General features: G+C 24.9%; 1 protein-coding gene across 4 annotated transcripts in view; it reads right to left on the bottom strand.

The window, feature by feature from the left end:
* The window catches only part of Imp (IGF-II mRNA-binding protein), a 91103-nt gene that overhangs the window by 7822 nt on the left and 62590 nt on the right, over positions 1-20691 (bottom strand). The window contains exon 3 of one of the 4 annotated variants that reach the window (XM_075299010.1): positions 1358-1531. The exons of 2 other annotated variants lie outside the window; for them this stretch is intronic. In XM_075299010.1, coding sequence (XP_075155125.1) covers positions 1358-1531 — 174 coding nt within the window. Of the gene's footprint in view, positions 1-1357; positions 1532-2056; positions 2212-20691 lie in introns of those variants that run through there. One more of the 4 variants, XM_075299013.1, reaches the window with a different exon arrangement.

Below are 20691 nucleotides of genomic sequence, written 5' to 3'. Positions count from 1 at the left end.
AAAATTTTCTATAGAAATAAAATTTTGCAAAAACTTTCTATAGAAATAAAATTTTGCAAAAATTTTCTATAGAAATACAATTTAATAAAATTTTGTGTAGAAATAAAATTTTAACAAAATTTTCTATAAAAATACAATTTTAACAAAATTTTCTATAAAAATACAATTTTAAAAAAATTTTCTATAGAAATACAATTTTGTAAAAATTTTCTATACAAAGAAAATTTTGCAAAAATCTTCTATAGAAATAAAATTTTGCAACAACTTTCTATAGAAATAAAATTTTGCAAAATTTTTCCATAGAAATAAAATTATGAAAAAATTTTCTATAGAAATACAATTATAACAAAATTTTGTATAGAAATGAAATTTTAACAAGATTTTATATAAAATTACAAATTTAACAAAATTTTCTATAGAAATACAATTTTAAAAAAATTTTCTATAGAAATACGATTTTGTAAAAATTTTCTATATATAGAAAATTTTGCAAAAATCTTCTATAGAAATAAAATTAAAAAAAAAATTTCTATAGAAATAAAGTTTTGCAAAAATCTTCTGTAGAAATAAAATTTTGTAAAAGTTTTCGATAGAAATAAAATTTTGTAAAAATTTTCTATAGAAATAACATTTTGCAAAATTTTACTATAGAAATAAAATTTTGTAAAAATTTTCTGTAGAAATAAAATTTTACAAAAATTTTCTATAAAAATAAAATTTTACAAAAATTTTTATTTTTTTCTGTGAGTGTATATTTTTAATTTTATTTCTATAGAAAATTTTGTCAACATTTTATTTCTATAGAGAATTGTGTAAAAATTTTATTTCTATATAAAAAATTTGGTCAAAAGTTTATTTTTAAAGGAAGTTTTTCCAAAAATGGATTTCTATAGAATATTTTCTCAAAATTTTATTTCCATAGAAAATTTTGTCAAAATTTTATTTCTGTTGACATTTTTCTGAAAATTTTCATAGAAAACGTTTTCAAAATTTTATTTCTATAGAAAATTTTCGCAAAAAATTTATTTCATAGAGTCCATAGAATGGTTTGGAATATCAACGATTATTATTTTTTTTTTTGGGGAAAATTAAAAGCCAAATAGGATTTTGTTTTAAATTTTGTAATAATTTCGATAATTTAAAAAGAATACAAAAAGGCCATATAAACCAAGGCCAATAATGTTCAATAGGCCAATTTCTTTTCTTTTTTGGAAAATTTTCTCTCTATTTCAAATAACTGCCATTAACTAATAAATCTCTAATTCTAATTGCCTTGAGGACAATCATCATTGTATGCCTCCAAAAAAATTGTGCAAGAGATTGTGTTCTTCAGATTTCCTACAAATAAATTATATACCTTTGAGCTTGTTCATAATTATCGAATGTAATGTGAACAGTTTGTGTCTGTGGGTCCTTACTAGAGACAGCCTCACATTGTTTGACGATGCCATAAGGCTTCAAAAGAGGTTCGATGTCTTCGAATCGTGTTTGCAGCGGTATGCCGCTAATTATAATCTTTGATGTCGAAACACTGTGAATAAGAAAAGAAAATCGTAAAACACCAAGACTGTGAATTTCTTTGTAGGCTTAAGCAAAAGAATGTCATAATGCAAAATTTTTGTTTTAAAGAAATCTTTGCTAAATATAATTCCATGTGGGACCCGTTTTCATGTTCCTCTTCTCTCCCCCGCGGTATATCAAATATCATAATTTTGTGTTATGACATTCTTATATTAAATAAAATTTAAATTTATTTTTCACAAAAAAAAACAAGAAAAACATAAATTTTCCAACTTATGGCCTTCTCAAGAAAATTTCACGTTTAAAAGCTATGAAATGATCGCATCTACTTGAGCAAATATAATGAAAGGCTGTTTCTAATGAGGGGGGAGAAAAAAGGCTAAGGCTATCTCAGATTACTGCAATATCAAATCTACTATTTAATTGGGCTATTGGGCGGTAGATATCAAGGATCCCTACCAACCTTTAATTTTCCAATTAGTCCTTCTATGTTTTCAATTTATAGTTTAAATTTAGGAATTTTAATCATCAATACCTTATCATTTTTTTCAATTTCAATGTTGACAAAAATTTACAAATTTGCTCAAAACCAAAATACAATTTGATGGAGAAGAGAAAAACACCGCTAATTTCGTAAGTAAATAAATTTTTAACCACAAATTTACTGAACAGACTTAACAGACAAATACACTGACGGTTAATTTTTAAACAGTAAAAAAACACAGAACAGAAATTTTTTTTTTGACAACAAAAGAAAATTTAATTTGATTTAGAATGCAAAGATGGAAACAAATTTTTTTGAATATATGATAGCCCAGAAAAAAAGGGTAGCCAAAAAACTCATGAAAATCATCTACCAAAATTTGGAGCCAATTTTACCAAGACAACTACCAAACAAAAAAAATTATTTTGCAAAATTTTACTACAGTAGAAAATTTTCGCAAAATTTTATTTCTATAGAAAATTTTCGCAAAATTCTATTTTTATAGAAAATTTTGTCAAAATTTTATTTCTATAGAAAATTTTGTCAAAATTTTATTTCTATAGAAAATTTTGTCAAAATTTTATTTCTATAGAAAATTTTGTCAAAATTTTATTTCTATAGAAAATTTTGTCAAAATTTTATTTCTATAGAAAATTTTGTCAAAATTTTATTTCTATAGAAAATTTTGTCAAAATTTTATTTCTATAGAAAATTTTGTCAAAATTTTATTTCTATAGAAAATTTTGTCAAAATGTTATTTCTATAGAAAATTTTGTCAAAATTTTACTTCTGTAAAAAAAAAATTTACCAAGAATATTACCAAATAAAAAAAATCTTATTTTGCAAAATTTTACTTCTATAGAAAATTTTTGCAAAATATTATCTCTATAGAAAATTTTGTCAAAATTTTATTTCTATAGAAAATTTTAGCAAAATTTTATTTCTATAGAAAATTTTCGCAAAATTTTATCTCTATAGAAAATTTTGTCAAAATTTTATTTCTATAGAAAATGTTCGCAAAATTTTATCTCTATAGAAAATTTTGTCAAAATGTTATTTCTATAGAAAATTTTGTCAAAATGTTATTTCTATAGAAAATTTTGTCAAAATTTTATTTCTATAGAAAATTTTGTCAAAATTTTATTTCTATAGAAAATTTTGTCAAAATTTTATTTCTATAGAAAATTTTGTCAAAATTTTATTTCTATAGAAAATTTTGTCAAAATTTTATTTCTATAGAAAATTTTCGCAAAATTTTATCTCTATAGAAAATTTTCGCAAAATTTTATTTCTATAGAAAATTTTAGCAAAATTTTATTTCTATAGAAAATTTTCGCAAAATTTTATCTCTATAGAAAATTTTGTCAAAATTGTATTTTTATAGAAAATTTTCGCAAAATTTTATCTCTATAGAAAATTTTGTGAACATGTTATTTCTATAGAAAATTTTGTCAACATGTTATTTCTATAGAAAATTTTGTCAAAATTTTATTTCTATAGAAAATTTTGTCAAAATTTTATTTCTATAGAGAATTTTGTCAAACTTTTATTTCTCAAGAAAATTTTTGCAAAATTTTATTTCTTTAGAAAATTTTCGCAAAATTTTATTTCTAAAGACAATTTTCGCAAACCCTTATTTCTACAGAAAATTTTCTCCAAATTTTATGTCTATAGAAAATATCCCCCAAATTTTATTTCTATAGAAAATTTTCTCAAATTTTTATTTTTATAGAAAATTTTATTTCTATAGAAAATTTTGGCCATATTAACTTTGTCATTTTGTTTGTAACACATCGAAATATTGCTCTAAGACCCCATAAAGTATATATATTCTTGGTCGTGGTGAAAGTTTGAGTCGATCTAAGCATGTCCGTCCGTCCGTCTGTTGAAATCACGCTAACTTCCGACCGAAACAAGCTATCGACTTGAAACTTGGCACAAGTAGTTGTTATTGATGTAGGTCGGATGATATTGCAAATGGGCCATATAGGTCCACTTTTACGTATAGCCCCCATATAAACCGATCCCCAGATTTGGCTTGCGGATCCTCTAAGAGAAGCAAATTTCATCCGATCCGGCTGAAATTTGGATACATGGTGTTAGTGTGTGGTCTCTAACAACCTGGCAAAAATTGGTTCATATCTGTCCATAATTATATATAGCCCACATATAAACCGATCCCCAGATTTGAGTTGCGGGGCCTCTAAAAGAAGCAAATTTCATCCGATCCGGCTGAAATTTGGTACATGGTGTAAGTGTATGGTCTCTAACAACCTTGCAAAAATTGGTCCATATCGGTCCATATTTATACATATACCCCCTATTAAACCGATCCCCAGATTTGAGTTGCGGGGCCTCTAAAAGAAGCAAATTTCATCCGATCCGGCTGAAATTTGGTACGTGGTGTTACCATATGGTCTTTCACAACCATGCCCCATATAAACCGATCCCCTGATTTGTTTTTGGAGCCTCTTGGAGCAGCAAATTTCATCCGATTCAGTTGAAATTTGGTACATTGTGCTAGTATATGGCCGCTAACAACCATGACAAACTAGGTCCATATTGGTCTCAGATAAATCGATGTCCAATCACACAAAAATTGGTCCATATTGGTTCATAATTGTATATTTATGAACCGATTTCAATTTTGGCTCTCTAATTACAGCGCAAAAGTCCATATCGGTTCGTAATTATTTTCGCAAAATTTTATTCCTATAGAAATTTTTGCCTAAATTGTATTTCTATAGAAAATTTTATTTCTATCGAAAAGTTTCTCAAAAATTTTATTTCTATAGAAAATTTTCTTAAAATTTTATTTCTACAGAAAATTTTGTCAAAATTATATTTCTATAGAAAATTTGTCAAAATTTTATTTTTATAGAAAATTTTGACAAAATTTTATTTCTATAGAAAATTTTCGCAAAATTTTATTTCTATAGAAATTTTTGCTTAAATTGTATTTCTATAGAAAATTTTATTTCTATCGAAAAGTTTCTCAAAAATTTTATTTCTATAGAAAATTTTCTTAAAATTTTATTTCTACAGAAAATTTTGTCAAAATTATATTTCTATAGAAAATTTGTCAAAATTTTATTTTTATAGAAAATTTTGTCAGAATTTTATTTCTATAGAAAATTTTCGCAAAATTTTATTTCTATAGAAAATTTTCGCAAAATTTTATTTCTATAGAAAATTTTGTCAAAATTGTATATATAGAATATTTTAAAATAATGATAAAATTTAATTGTTTACTTAATTGTAACGAAACGAATTCATAATCAAATCCGTCACACTTATAAAAAAAGTCTGAATGGCCGATAATAGGAATCCGACAACTATGCCAAAAGTAACCTTAAAAATGATTTTCAAAAAAATGCAAATCTTAGCAAAAAACAATAAGAGCAAAATTAAAGAATAACAAAAATTACTTCATCAGAAACCAAAAACTAAAACTCTGGCTCTGAACAAACAATCCAAAGAACCAAACCAAAGAAACACAACAACACCAACAAAAAAGAGTTCGAAGTCAAATCTATGCCAGAATAACAACGTACGTACACTGTTTGATGGTGGTCTACTCAAAACAACACCAAGGAGAGGAGAGCGGCAATATCAAGAATAACAATCCCAAAATGTATACAGTTCCTGGAAAAACAGCGCCAGCGCAGCAAAAATATGCGCAAGTTCAATATACTTTAGAAACTCCAATGCACATTAAACATACACATGGTCATAACATATGTATGTATGGTATGTTTGTATGTATAAAGGCCTATATATGTATGTGAGTAAATGTCTGTATAAACACATTCTTTTGACTCCTTCGTCTTTCGTATCCATTTCTGGCCATCAAAAACAAAAAACTCCACACATACTCCATGTTGATGATGTTCACTTCTAGCAAATATCTAAAGGAACATTTTTTATTGTTGCTTACTAATATTGGCCACAACACAACAGCCACTCCAAATCCATACAGACGAAAGGAAACTGCATTCTCAGGAATTTATAGTAAACAAACGTTATTAAATCCAATACAACTCGTTCTAGACATATGGACGGACATCTATAGAATTGTATACAGCATCTAGGCCAGCTATACAATACTCCTGCCTAAAGTGTCTGTATAAAAAATCAAGATCTAAGCATTTATTTACAAGGCAACCGTTGTGCTTAAGAAATTGGCATTCCATAGATCATCATATTTTCAAATGCAGAGTAGACCAATATTCAGGGTAAATATTTGTGAAAAACGAAATCTTTAAATATTAGAGGATTTTTTTTATCGATTTCTACATATTGATATTGAGTCAAGTGATTTGATTCACCAAGAAGATCTTGTCCCTTTGAAATCTAATTGTAAGCATGTGTGCTTCAATCTCAAATTTCTATAGAGAATTTTCACAAATTTTTATTTCTACCCGTGTAAAAATTGGTGGATCTAATTAGATATGATTAGATCTCATAATTGGCCTCTTTAGATCTAAGTAGATTTACCCAGATATGATGAGACAGAATAAGATATAATTATATATAATTCCATATGTGACGAGATCTAACATAAGATCCAACTATATGTAAGGATTGATATGATTATATCTAAGACATTAGATCTAGGCCAATATTGAGATCTGATCAGATATAATTCCATAGTAATTAGATATGATTAGATCTTACCATTTTTCGGATCTGCTTATATCTAATCGTATCAAATTAGATCTCTCAATTTTTACTCGGGTATAGAAAATTTTTACAAAATTTTATTTCTATAGAAAATTTTCACAAAATTTTGTTTTTTTTAAGGAATTTTTTTTCAAAAATGTATTTCTATAGAAATTTTGTTAAAATTTTATTTCTATAGAAAATTTTCTCAAAATTTTATTTCTATAGAAAAATTTTGTCAAAATTTTATTGCTATAGAAAATTGTGCCAAACTTTTTTATAGAAAATTTTCGCAGAATTTTATTTCTATAGAAAATTTTCAAAAAAAATTGTTTTTTAAGGAAATTTTTTTCAAAAATATATTTCTATAGAAATTTTGTTAACATTTTATTCCTATAGAAAATTTTCTCAAAATTTTACTTCTATAGAAAAATTTTGTCAAAATTTTTTTATTTATTTATTTATTTATCAATTAATTACATTTACAATAAAATTATAAATATAATTGTAAGCTATGACTGCTAGGGTCTTAAGCTCAAAATTTTTTTACTATTGAAAATTATGTCAAAATTTTATTGAACATTTTCTCAAAATTTTATTTCTATACACAATTTTGTCCAAGTTTTATTTCTATAGAAAAATTTAAAAAATTCTGTTTTTTAAGGAAATTTTTTTTCAAAAATGTATTTCTATAGAAATTTTGTTAACATTTTATTTCTATCGACATTTTGTTAACATTTTATTTCTATAGAAAATTTTCTTAAAATTTTAGTTCTATAGAAAATTTTATAGAAAATTTTCTCAAAATTTTATAGAAAATTATTTCAAAATTTTATTTCTATAGAAAATTTTCTCAAAATTTTATTTCTATAGAAAATTTTCTCAAAACTTTATTTCTATAGAAAATTTTCAAAAAATTTTGTTTTTTAAGGAAATTTTTTTCAAAAATGTATTTCTATACACAGAAAAAAATATCACCAAAATATTTCCAATTAAAAAGTTAATTGAAGTTGAAAATTTTTTCAATTAATAAATTAATTGATACAATTAACTTTTTAATCATGATAGAAACATTAAGTTAATTAAGTCAATGATTGAAATTTTTAAAATGTTTAATTAAAAAATTAATTGATGCAATTAACTTTTTAATCAAATTCGGAAGACTAATTCAGTTAAAAAAAGTGCTGATTTTTTTTTTTACTTTTTTAATTAAAAATGTATTTCAAACAATCATTTATTAATCCAAATAAAAACTCTAAACCAATCTAACTAAGTAATTAAAAATAGTTACCCTTTTTAATTAATAAATTAATTGCGTTTTGCAATCAACATCAATTAAATTTTTAATTGAATCAATTAAAAAATTAATTGAATTTTGCTGAAAAAATCAATTAATTTTTTAATCAAGAATTTTTTCTATGCCCAATTAAAACTGTGATTGATACTATCATTTTCGTGATTGAAGACATTTCAATTAAAAAATTAATTGGATCAATTAATTTGGTGATTGAATCAGAGAAAAAATTTTTTGTGTGTACAAATTTTGTTAACATTTTATTTCTATAGAAATTTTGTTAAAATTTTATTTCTATAGAAAATTTTCTGAAAATTTTATTTCTATAGAAAAATTTTGTTAAAATTTTATTTCTTTAGATAATTTTGTCAAAATTTTATTGCCATAGAAAATTTTCGCAAAATTTTATTTCTATAGAAAATTTTGCAAAATTTTATTTGTTTAGATAATTTTATCGAAATTTTATTTCTATAGAAAATTTTGTCAAAATTTTATTTCTATAGAAAATTTTGTCAACATTTTATTTCTATGGAAAATTTTGTCAAAATTTTATTTCTATAGAAAATTTTGTCAAAAATGTATTTCTATACAAAATTTTCTATATTTTCTAAATTTTATTTCTATAGAAAATTTTCTCAAAATTTTATTTCAATAAAAAATTTTTTCAAAATTATATTTCTACAAAAAATGTTCTCTAAATTTTATTTCTATAGAAAATTTTTTCTACATTTTTCTACATTTTTTCAAAATTTTATTTTTATAGAAATTTTTTTATATTCAATAGAAATTTTTTTCAAAATTTTATTTCTACAGAAAGTTTTGTCAAAATTTTATTTCTATAAAAAATTTTGTCAAATTTTTATTTCTATAGAATATTTTATCTAAATTTTATTTCTATAGAATTTTTTTGTCAAAATTTTATTTTTATGGAAATTTTTTGTCAAAATTTTATTTCTAAACACAATTCTGTCCAAATTTTAGTTCTTTAGAAAATTTTGTTAAAATTTTATTTCTATAGAAAATTTTGTTAAAATTTTATTTCTATAGAAAATTTTGTTAAAATTTTATTTCTATACAAAATTTTGTTCAAATTTTATTTCTATAGAAAATTTTCTCAAAATTGTATTTCTAAAGAATTAGTTTTTTTAAATTTATTTCTATAGAAAATTTTGTAAAAATTTTATTTCTATAGAAAATTTTGTCAAAATGTTATTTCTATAGAAAAATTTGTCAAAATTTTATTTCTGTGGAAAATTTATCAAACTTTTATTTCTAAGAAATTTTTTTCAAAATTTTATTTCTGTGGAAAATTTATCAAAATTTTATTTCTATAGAAAATTTTCTCAAAATTGTATTTCTATAAAAAAAAATTCAAAAAATTTAATTTCTATGGAAATTTTTGTCAAAGAAACATCGTTTTATAAAGAGTTAAACCTGGCAATTCTATTAGCTGCTTTAGATAGATATTACCATATGGTAACGTGCTAATTACCCTTCTGGGGAAATTTGAAACTTTTTGGAAATATTTAAGTTCAAACGTTTCAGATAATCGCTAAAATGTATCAAAAATCTTAAAACAATTTTTTATTTGGTAAAATATAGCAGATTTTTTTTATTCACATTCAAAACCTTAAGAAGTGATGCAAATTCAGTGCAACGACTTTTGAAATGGTGAATATCTGTTCTATGATAAGTTCATCGCTTCTGAACCAAATTTTGCATCATTTCTGAATAAAAAAAAAAACAGTTTTCGTTGGGTTGCTTATATTTTATGGAAAATTCGAGGTCAACCGAATAAGTGTGCAAATATAACCATAGCGAAAGGCCAACACTAATAGAAAAAAATTACGTTCCAAAATCGTGAACGGACGGCGACAAAATGAAACGGAAACGTTCACGAAAAATCAAAACGGAATGTTCGCGATTTCGTCTACGGGCGTTTACGATTTCATGAATGTTATTCGTTTTTCTTTGGCCATTAAAAAATTACGTTCCAAAATCGTGAACGGACGGTGACCAAATGAAACGGAAACGTTCACAAAAAATCAAAACGTAATGTTCACAGTTTCGACCACGGGCTTTCACGATTTCATGATTGGCTTTCGTTTTTCGTTGACCATGAAAAGTCTTAAAATATTCATTAGACGTTCGTATGGCAACACTGGTGGTGGCATAATGGCCTAAGGCGTTAACGCATATGGTGCAGGTTCGAGTCATGGGTAGCGGAAATTTTGTTATTAGTTTTGTTTATAAATCCGTAACCATTACGTTTTCAGATCATGAACGCTGGTTATTGTTTTGACAACGCATGGTGTCATTTAATCGTTGTCAGATTAACACAGCCTGTTCTCCGTTTGACACCACATGATACACTTTCATGAACGGATCGTTTTGAAATGAGCGTGTCGTTCATGATTTTTTCTATGAGTGAACAATATTCGAAGTCCTTGGTGGAAAATGGGATAGTGTTGCACACCGCTTAACAAATTTTGCAATTCACTACTAGGCATTGTTGTCACCTGGTCACGTGGAAATTCTTTTTTCTTGAAATAACTTAACAATTATTATTTCATAGTAAATTCATTAAAGATTACCAAAAAAATTCTTAAAGGGATGGTCCTTAGGTTAGAGCACTTCATGGTAAGCATAACATGTGTAGCTATAGGAGATATATTTTTCCAATATTAATCCAGCCCATTGTTATTTTTTAACATTTCTCCCATAAACTAAGAATTTGTACATTTCCCGCCATCATCATCATCTTCAATAAGATCTCTGCTGGCAGAGGTTTTACCACAACAAATATACCCAACCTAAGCAAAATAGATGCTGCAATAAAATTTTCTGCCCACTTCGCTCTTTTAGTCTTTTTTTTTTTAGTAAGGAATGTGGTCCTATGTCTGGTTGTTTTCCTCAATGAGACTTTTCAAAACATGGTGTGGAACAGAAGACTCCGGTGTAAGTTGAAGATAAATTCCTTAGCCTTGACAAAAACGAAGACTTGCATCGCATCAAACAGCGTTGAGGTGGAAGCATTGATAGCTACCGATACTATGACAAAATCCGACATTATGTAAAAAAAACTTGTTTACATTTTTACTGTACTCCACATGCCAAGAATTCTTCTCTAAAGTAACTTCCCTTACCTCTTTTGCTCTCTGATTTACCACAAATTCTCGAAATTATGCTTTCATGTCTGGGAACTGTCTGTATATTGGGTCTTGAGTCTACCTCAAAAACCAAAGTGGGAGCTAAATGTCCGCATACCTTGATGTCTTATAGCATTGCCCCGCGCAGTTAGAAGTAGAATGGTTGGCTGTTGCCCATGGTATTTCGTATGCAGACAGTGTATCCGAAAGTATAAGCCGCAATATATCGCAAAAAGAAGCACTAAAGACGTCTTGTCCATTTTCCTGAAGAGTTCTCATAAACACGTTAACATTATGAATATACATCCCACTGTCTAAACGGAATGGTTTTTTAGCGAAACCGGTAACAAAAATGGAAGATAAAAGCAAAACAAAAACTCTGTTCAACGGTATGTTTCTTTGAAGCTCCAAGAGCAAAACAACATCGCACAGTGGTCCTGGCTATACATTAACAGAATTTCTAAAGAAATTAAATTTTGTGAAAATTTTCTATAGAAATAAAATTTTGACTACATTTTCTATAGAAATAAAATGTTGACACAATTTTCTATAGAAATAAAATTTTCAGAAAATTATCTATAGAAAAAAAAAATTTGCGAAAATTTGCTATAGAAATAGAATTTTGAGAAAATTTTCTAAAGAAAACAAAAAATTGATAACAATTTTCTATACAAATAAAATTTTGCGAAAATTTTCTATAAAAATAAAATATTCAGAAAATTTTCTATGAAATAAAATCTTGAAAAAATTTTATATAGAAATAAAAGTTTCAGAACATTTTCTATTTGACAAAATTATCTAAAGAAATAAAATTTAGAGAAATACAAGTTTTACAAAATTTTCTATAGAAATTTTGACAAAATGTTCTATAGAAATTTTGACAAAATGTTCTATAGAAATAACATTTTGACAAAATTTTCTATAGAAATAAAATTGTGACAAAATTTTCTATAGAAGTAAAATGTTGACAAAATTTTCTAAAGAAATAAAATTTTGACAAAATTTTCTATAGAAATAAAATTTTGACAAAATTTTTTATAGAAATAAAATTTTGACAAAATCTTCTATAGAAATAAAATTTTGGCAAAATGTTCTATAGAAATAAAATTTTGACAAAATTTTCTATAAAGATACAATTTTTGGCAAAAATAAACTTTTTACAAAATTTTCTATAGAAATAAATATTTGGCAAAATTTTCTATAGAAATAAAATTTTGAGAAAATTTAATATAGAAATAAAATTTTGACAAAATTTTCTATAGAATTAAAATTTTGCGGATATTTTCTATAGAAATAAAAATTTTGACAAAATTTTCTATAGAAATAAAATTTTGACAAAATTTTCTATAGAAATAAAATTTTGACAAAATTTTTTATAGAAATAAAATTTTGACAAAATCTTCTATAGAACTAAAATTTTGGCAAAATGTTCTATAGAAATAAAATTTTGACAAAATTTTCTATAAATATACAATTTTTGGCAAAAATAAACTTTTTACAAAATTTTCTATAAAAATACAATTTTTGGCAAAATGTTCTATAGAAATAAACTTTTTACAAAATTTTCTATAGAAATAAAAATTTGGCAAAATTTTTTATAGAAATAAAATTTTGAGAAAATTTAATATAGAAATAAAATTTTGACAAAATTTTCTATAGAATTAAAATTTTGCGGAAATACAAATTTGCCTATGAAATATAGCCATTAAAAGCAGAGAATGAAGCCGACCCATTTTTGTCGGCGGCGGCTGACACTATTTTTTTACCTCCGGCGGCGGCTTGACGACTATGCCGATATAAATTTGTCTCTTCGGCGACGGACAATTATCCATTATAAAATCAATTTGAAGTTATCCGAATGGTAATGTGATTTGTTGTACAACCAATCTTACCATCACATTTACATTTCATTTAAATTTTCTATAGAAATAAAAATTTGGCAAAATTTTCTATAGAAATAAAATTTTGAGAAAATTTAATATAGAAATAAAATTTTGACAAAATTTTCTATAGAAATAAAAATTTGACAAAATTTTTTATAGAAATAAAATTTTGACAAAATTTTCTATAGAATTAAAATTTTGCGGAAATTTTATATAGAAATAACATTTTGACAAAATCTTCCATAGAAATAAAATTTTGTGAAAATTTCCTATAGAAATAAAATTTTTGACAAAATTTTCTATAGAAATAAAATTTTGACAAAATGTTCTATAGAAATAAAATTTTGACAAAATTTTCTACAGAAATAAAATTTTCTAAGGATGTTATTCCTTAGAAAAATGACAACATTTTATATAAAAATAAAATTTTGAGGAAATTTTCTAACTAAATAAAATTATCTCTAGAAATAAAATTTTGTGAAAATTTTCTATAGAAATAAAATTTTGACAAAATTTTCTATAGAAATACAATTTTTAGAACATTTCCTATAAAAATAAAATTTTAACAAAATTTTCAATAGAAATAAAATTTTGACACAATTTTCTATAGAAATAAAATTTTGACACAATTTTCTATAGAAATAAAATTTTCAGAAAATTTTCTAAGAAATAAAATTTTGAGAAAATATTCTATAGAAGTAAAATTTTGCGAAAATTTTCTATAGAAATAAAATTTTGAGAAAATTTTCTATAAAAATAAATTGTTGACATAATTTTCTATAGAAATAAAATTTTGGGAAAATTTTCTACAGAAGAAATAAATTGACAAAATTTTCTATAGAAATAAAATTTTGCAAAAAATTTCTATAGAAATAAATTTTCGACAAAATTCTCTATGGAAATAAAATTTTGACAAAATTATCTATACAAATAAAATTTTGTCAAAATTTTAGAAATAAAATGTTAACAAAATTTTTTATATAAATAAAATTTTGAGAAAATTTTCTATAGAAAAAATAAATTGACAAAATTTTCTATAGAAATAAAATTATGCAAAAATTTTCTATAGAAATAAAATTTTGCGAAAATTTTCTATAGAAATAAAATTTTGAACAAAATTTCTATAGAATTACAAATTTACAAAATTTTCTATAGAAATAAAAGTTTGAGAAAATTTTGTATAGAAAAAAAAAATTTTGCGAAAATTTTCTATAGAAAAAGAATTTTGACAAGATTTTGTATGGAAATAAAATTTTGCCAAACTTTTCTGTAGAAGTAAAATTTTGAGACATATTTTTATAGAAATAAAATTTTGACATTTTATATAGAAATAAAATTTTGACAAAATTTTCTATAGTAATAAAATTTTGGCAAACTTTTCTATAGAAGTAAAATTTTGAGACATATTTTTATAGAAATAAAATTTTGACAACATTTTCTATAGACATACAATTTTGAGAAAATTTTCTATAGAAATAAAATTTTGACAAACTTTTCTATAAAAATAAAATTATGACAAAATTTTTTTATAGAAATAAAATTTTAACACAATTTTCTATAAAAATAAAATTTTCTACACAATAACATTTTGACAAAATTTTATATAGAAATAAAATTTTGAGGAAATTTTCTAATTAAATAAAATTTTCTATAGAAATAAAATTTTGAGAAAATTTTCTATAAAAATAAATTGTTGACATAATTTTCTATAGAAATAAAATTTTGAGAACATTTTCTACAGAAGAAATTAATTGACAAAATTTTCCATAGAAATAAAATTTTGCAAAAAATTTCTATAGAAATGAAATTTTGACAACATTCTCTATGAAAATAAAATTTTGACAAAATTATCTATACAAATAAAATTTTGTCAAAATTTTCTATAGAAATAAAATGTTAACAAAATTTTTTATATAAATAAAATTTTGAGAAAATTTTCTATAGAAAAAATAAATTGACAAAATTTTCTATAGAAATAAAATTGTGCAAACATTTTCTATAAAAATAAAAATTTGCGAAAATTTTCTATAGAAATAAAATTTTGAGAACATTTTCTATAGAAAAAAACTTGAGAAATTTTTCTATTAAAATAAAATTTTGAAAAAAAATCTGTAGAATTACAAATTGACAAAATTTTCTATAGAAATAAAAGTTTGAGAAAATTTTCTATAGAAAAAAAAATTGCGAAAATTTCCTATAGAAATAAAATTTTGCGAACATTTTCTATAGAATTAAAATTTTTACAAAATTTTTATAGAAATAAAATTGTAACAAAATTTTCGTCTTTTCACATCACTGTGCACTGCCGCGTCATCATCATACCGTCTACATAAATAGACCTTAAAAGCAATCTAAACTTCATACTTAATTAAAAAAACAAAGTGCCAAAATATCTTTGAAATATTTTTCCAAGAATTCATCTTAAGTTGATTTTGCGGCAGTTTCTTTATTTTAATGTCCCGGCGCATCGTTTTTCGAATTGGATTTTATTGTACACAAACAAAAAAATTAAAACGTATCTTGTTGCTTTTACTGTTTCGGATTTTATTTGTGGAGTTTTATATGAGGCTTTTGGCATTAACCATAAGGTATGTCAGCATGTATGTTGTATGTCTGTTAAACTTCACAAGCGAAAAACAAAAACGAAATTTGTGGTGGGAATTTTTAAAATTTTAATTTAACGGTTAATTCAACGAAATTTGCTAATGGGAAGATACAAATCAAAATTCGGGTGAAGTTTCTCTTAGGCGATATTAAAGATATAGAAAAATTTAAGAGAAAATTTAGTTAAATTATTGATTATGGTAGACAAACCACAATAAACTATTGAAGCTGCTCAGAGTCAGTGTTACCAGTATTGGGAAGTTTTCTCCAAATTTGGGATTTTCTTTCATGGTTGGGGATGACATTTTTGTATTGAGGATGTGGGAATTTGATGGAGAATTACTAAAATTTTGGGAATTTTTTTTTAAATCTTTTGAGGATTTTTGGAAAAAAACGATTCAATTTGGGGACAAGAGCTAGAAAAAGACTGATCAGTGGTTCCATATCAGAAAATGAAGCCGAACTATATTTTTCGATGTAGGCTGACACTCAATTTTCATCGGCGGATGCTTGGTCGCTGAGCCGATACAAATTTGCCTATGAAATATAGCCATTAAAAGCAAAGAATGAAGCCGACCCATTTTTGTCGGCGGCGGCTGACACTATTTTTTTACCTCCGGCGGCGGCTTGACGACTATGCCGATATAAATTTGTCTCTTCGGCGACGGACAATTATCCATTATAAAACCAATTTGAAGTTATCCGAATGGTAATGTGATTTGTTGTACAACCAATCTTACAATGACATTTACATTTCATTTAAATTTTCTGAGCTAAATTTAAACAAAATTATTATAGCAACTTGATACTGATGGATTTTTGGTGGAAAGTTAAACATTTTGGCAAAAAAATATAACAACTATTAATAGTTTTTTCTGATTTAAAACCATATTTTTGATTAATTGGCGGCTAATTTTGAGTCGAGATGAGTCGACAAATTCGGCGGCGGCTTCGAATGGCAAAAACTGGTCCGGGGCGCTAAAACTGGCGGCGCGACTCGGCGGCTTCATTCTCTGATTAAAAGTCATATTAAGTATCCTGTGAGATTAATTGTTCAACCAATCTGTCAACTAAAATTTATTTTTATTCATTGCTGCGTTGCATTCGAAATTTTTAAGATTTTAATCAATATATTTCCATTAATTGGCAGCTATATTTTAGTACAGATGAATCGACTTAATCCGCCGCAGCATCGCCTGTTGATAGTTGAGAGCGTATGATTAATATTTATATATAGAAATATAACAATCATACGTCTAAAAGTATTTAAAAATATAAATAAGTGATTTTCATAAAAATGGAATTTCTTACAACCATACAAACTAAGAAAAGTGACAGTAAAAAGAAAATAAAATCACTAAAGCGGATGAAGAGCCATACAAATCACACAAAACTTGGTGTCCAGATTATAAAATTAAAAAATAGGGTCGATGACGCCAAAATGTAAAACCAAAAACAACACTAATACACCAAAGTCATTCACAAAAACACACAAACAATCTAATAGTCAGGAAATCTATGGTGTATGGGTGTATTAAGCACAGAGAGCAAGCATGCGAGAGAGAGAGAGAGAAACATAAAGGGAGAAAGATTTACACAACTCGCACTACAAGAAAAATTCACAGCAAAAAAACAGCAATGAAATATTTATATTGAAAAGGGCAAGCAAACAACAACATATCTCGCACCCATGCGACACTATTCCGACCAAAAACAGCAACAACGAAGACGCCATCGTCTGCAGTCGTCAATGATAAATGTCCAAAGTGCAATAATATCATACAAAGGAAGAAGGTGGTGAAGAGGCATATGCATAACAGGGATGACAAAAAGAAAATGCAATCTACAAAAAGGTACCGGTGATGAAACAGTAACAAAATTTCCTTAAAGAAAAGGTATGCTATGCTATAAGCATGATGTCTCCTAATTCATATATATTAAGACAAATACAGATTTGGTAAAATTTTTGGTATGTTTTGGCAGTAAAAAGACATTCCAGATATTTGAAATTAAATTACATTTCTATAGAATTCTTACATATAGAACCATGAATGAATGACCAAAAAGTATTACAGTACCATATTTCCCTTTACATGTAAAGAGTGCATCTCTGGTGAAAGATAAAAAAAAACGAACAATAATATCCCCCACTCTCAACAGAGATTTGCCTTTGATTGCACATTCAGCCTGTTGCATGTGGTCTTGCAGGACAGCCAACATACACATACACCAAAAAATAAAAAAACAACTATAAAGACTCATTGAATGAGTATAGTATTTTTTGTTTTTTTAATAGCGCCATGATGTGGAGTTGATTTTACTTAAAAACAACAACAACAACAAAACAATCGATCGGGGTGGCTGAGGCAAAATAAAAGCAAGACATCACCCAAATCTGTTGCACTTTGTAAACAAAACAAACATCGACATGTGAGTTCTTTAATGTGCACAAAGAGTGAGTTTTGTTGAAAGAGCAAAAATTCATCAGTGCTCGTCCCATAACACGAACGAACATTCATATCACCAGCAACTACGCTCATTAACCTCAACACAAAATATTTATGAATGAATTCGTTTTTTTTCGGGGGATTTGTTTCTTTATATTTTTTTCTTCTTCATCCTATTCTTATCTTTTTGCCGGTACCCCGAAAACAAAACTGAAATGTCTGTGTCCACTTAAAACGATAACTTGCCTGATGAAAAATCACTCACTAAAGGAACAATAAAATGAAAGGCTTATGCAAAAGATTTGTGTACATACATTTATAAATATTAAAAATAAAAATCAAATTGCCATTCCCACAGAGGTTAATATGAATAGGGTGACGATCATGATCAGCCGATGAGAATGTAATAATTTATGTGACTATTATGAAGAGCCTACTCGATTAGTCAATCTTTTGTGATTTTGTTTTTGGAGAGAGTAGCGTTACCAATCTTATTTGGTTGTCAACAAATATGTCCAGAAAATAGGGAGCCTATATCAACCTTTGAAATGTGTTTGAATTCAATACGTTTTCAAATAAAATTTTTTAAATGTTTCCCAAATATGTTTTCTGAATTGTGAATGAAGCTATTTTGATTTTCTAACGATCAGAAGACTGTCATGCACCTGTAACGAAAATTTCGCTTGTCTATCGATAATAACATTTTGTCATGTGTGAGACAAATAGTCCACATTTCGGCTTTTTTATGGGGTGATCATATTCCTTCTCTGGGTGCATAAAAATTCCTTAAGATATGATAATGATATTTACAATTTCTAACTGACCTTCTAGGTTTAACCCTGGAAAGTCATCCTTATTTTTTGTACACTAACGTCATCTTTCGTCATTTTGACTACGGTTTTTTTTAAGACGCTATAATTTGCATCGTGAGCAAAAATAAGAAGCAAAATTGAGTTAATTTCCTTATTCAATTTGTTTTTAATTAGTATAAGACAAAAATTCATAAAATGGTTGTTTTGGTATAACTTAAATTTATCATTTCCCAATCGACCAAAATGTATTTTAAATCGAAAATGAAATTATGCGTCGTCATTTTGACGAAGGATGACTGTCCAGGGTTAATAAAATACATTTGACTTTTGAAGAACATATCTAACGCAGTCACAACCGAATGACGTTCCACACATAATTTTCCAGTCTAAATACCCATTTACCAGCTAATATCGCGGTTTCCACTCCAGCCAAAAATAATCTGCCAAAATTGGTAGAAAAGTTTACCAAAAAACTACAAAACTAAATTTTTGTTCCAAAATGTTATTTCCATAGAAAAGTCAAAAGAAAATTTTGTAAAAATTCTATTTTTATAGAAAATTTTGTCATAATTGCTATTTGTATAGACCATGTTGTCAAATTTTATTTCTATAGAAAATTTTGTCAAAATGTTATTTCTATAGAAAATGTTATCAAAATTTTATTTCTATAGAAAATTTTGTCAAAATTTTATTTCATTAGAAAATTTTGTCAAAAATTTATTTCTATGTATTTTATTTCTATAGAAAATTTTGTCAAAATTTTATTTCTATAGAAAATTTTATCAAAATTTTATTTCTATAGAAAATTTTGTCAAAATTTTATTTCTATAGAAAATTTTCTCAAAATTTTATTTCTATAGAAAATTTTGTCAAAATTTTATTTCATTAGAAAATTTTGTCAAAATTTTATTTCATCAGAAAATTTTGTCAAAATTTTATTTCTATAGAAAATTTTGTCAAAGTTTTATTTCATTAGAAAATTTTGTCAAAATTTTATTTCTATGTATTTTATTTCTATAGAAAATTTTGTAAAAATTTTATTTCTATATATTTTATTCCTATGGAAAATTTTGGCAAAATTTTATTTCTCTAGAAAATGTTATTTTATAGAAAATTTTTTCAAAAATTCTATTTCTATAGAAAATTTTGTCAGAATTGTTATTTCTACAGACCATTTTGTCAAAATTTTATTTCTATAGAAAATTTTGTCAAAATGTTATTTCTATAGAAAATTTTATCACAATTTTATTCCTATGGAAAATTTTGCCAAACTTTTATTTCTATAGAAAATTTTGTCAAACTTATTTCTATAGGAAATTTTGTAAAAATTCTATTTCTATAGAAAATTTTGTCATAATTGTTATTTCTATAGACCATTTTGTCAAAATTTTATTTCTATAGACCATTTTGTCAATATTTTATTTCTATAGAAAATTTTGTCAAAATGTTATTTCTATAAAAAATTTTATAAAAATTTTATTTCTATAGAAAATTTTGTCAAAATTTTATTTCTATAGAAAATTTTGTCAAAATTTTATTTCTCTAGAAAATTTTGTCAAAATTTTATTTCTATGTATTTTATTTCTATAAAAAATTTTGTCAACATTTTATTTCTATATATTTTATTCCTATAGAAAATTTTATTTTCTAGAAAATTTTGTCAACATTTTATTTTTATAGAAAATTTTCTCAAAAATTCTATTTCTATAGAAAATTTTGTCATAATTGTTATTTCTATAGCAAATTTTGTCAAATTTTTATTTCTATAGAAAATTTTGTCAAAATTTTATTTCTATAGAAAATTTTATCAAAATTTTATTTCTATAGAAAATTTT

This window comes from Haematobia irritans, chromosome 3, assembly GCF_050003625.1.
Source record: "Haematobia irritans isolate KBUSLIRL chromosome 3, ASM5000362v1, whole genome shotgun sequence".
Taxonomy (NCBI): domain Eukaryota; kingdom Metazoa; phylum Arthropoda; class Insecta; order Diptera; family Muscidae; genus Haematobia; species Haematobia irritans.
Note: the sequence above shows the minus strand (reverse complement) of the source record. Positions and strands in the feature narration are given on the sequence as shown.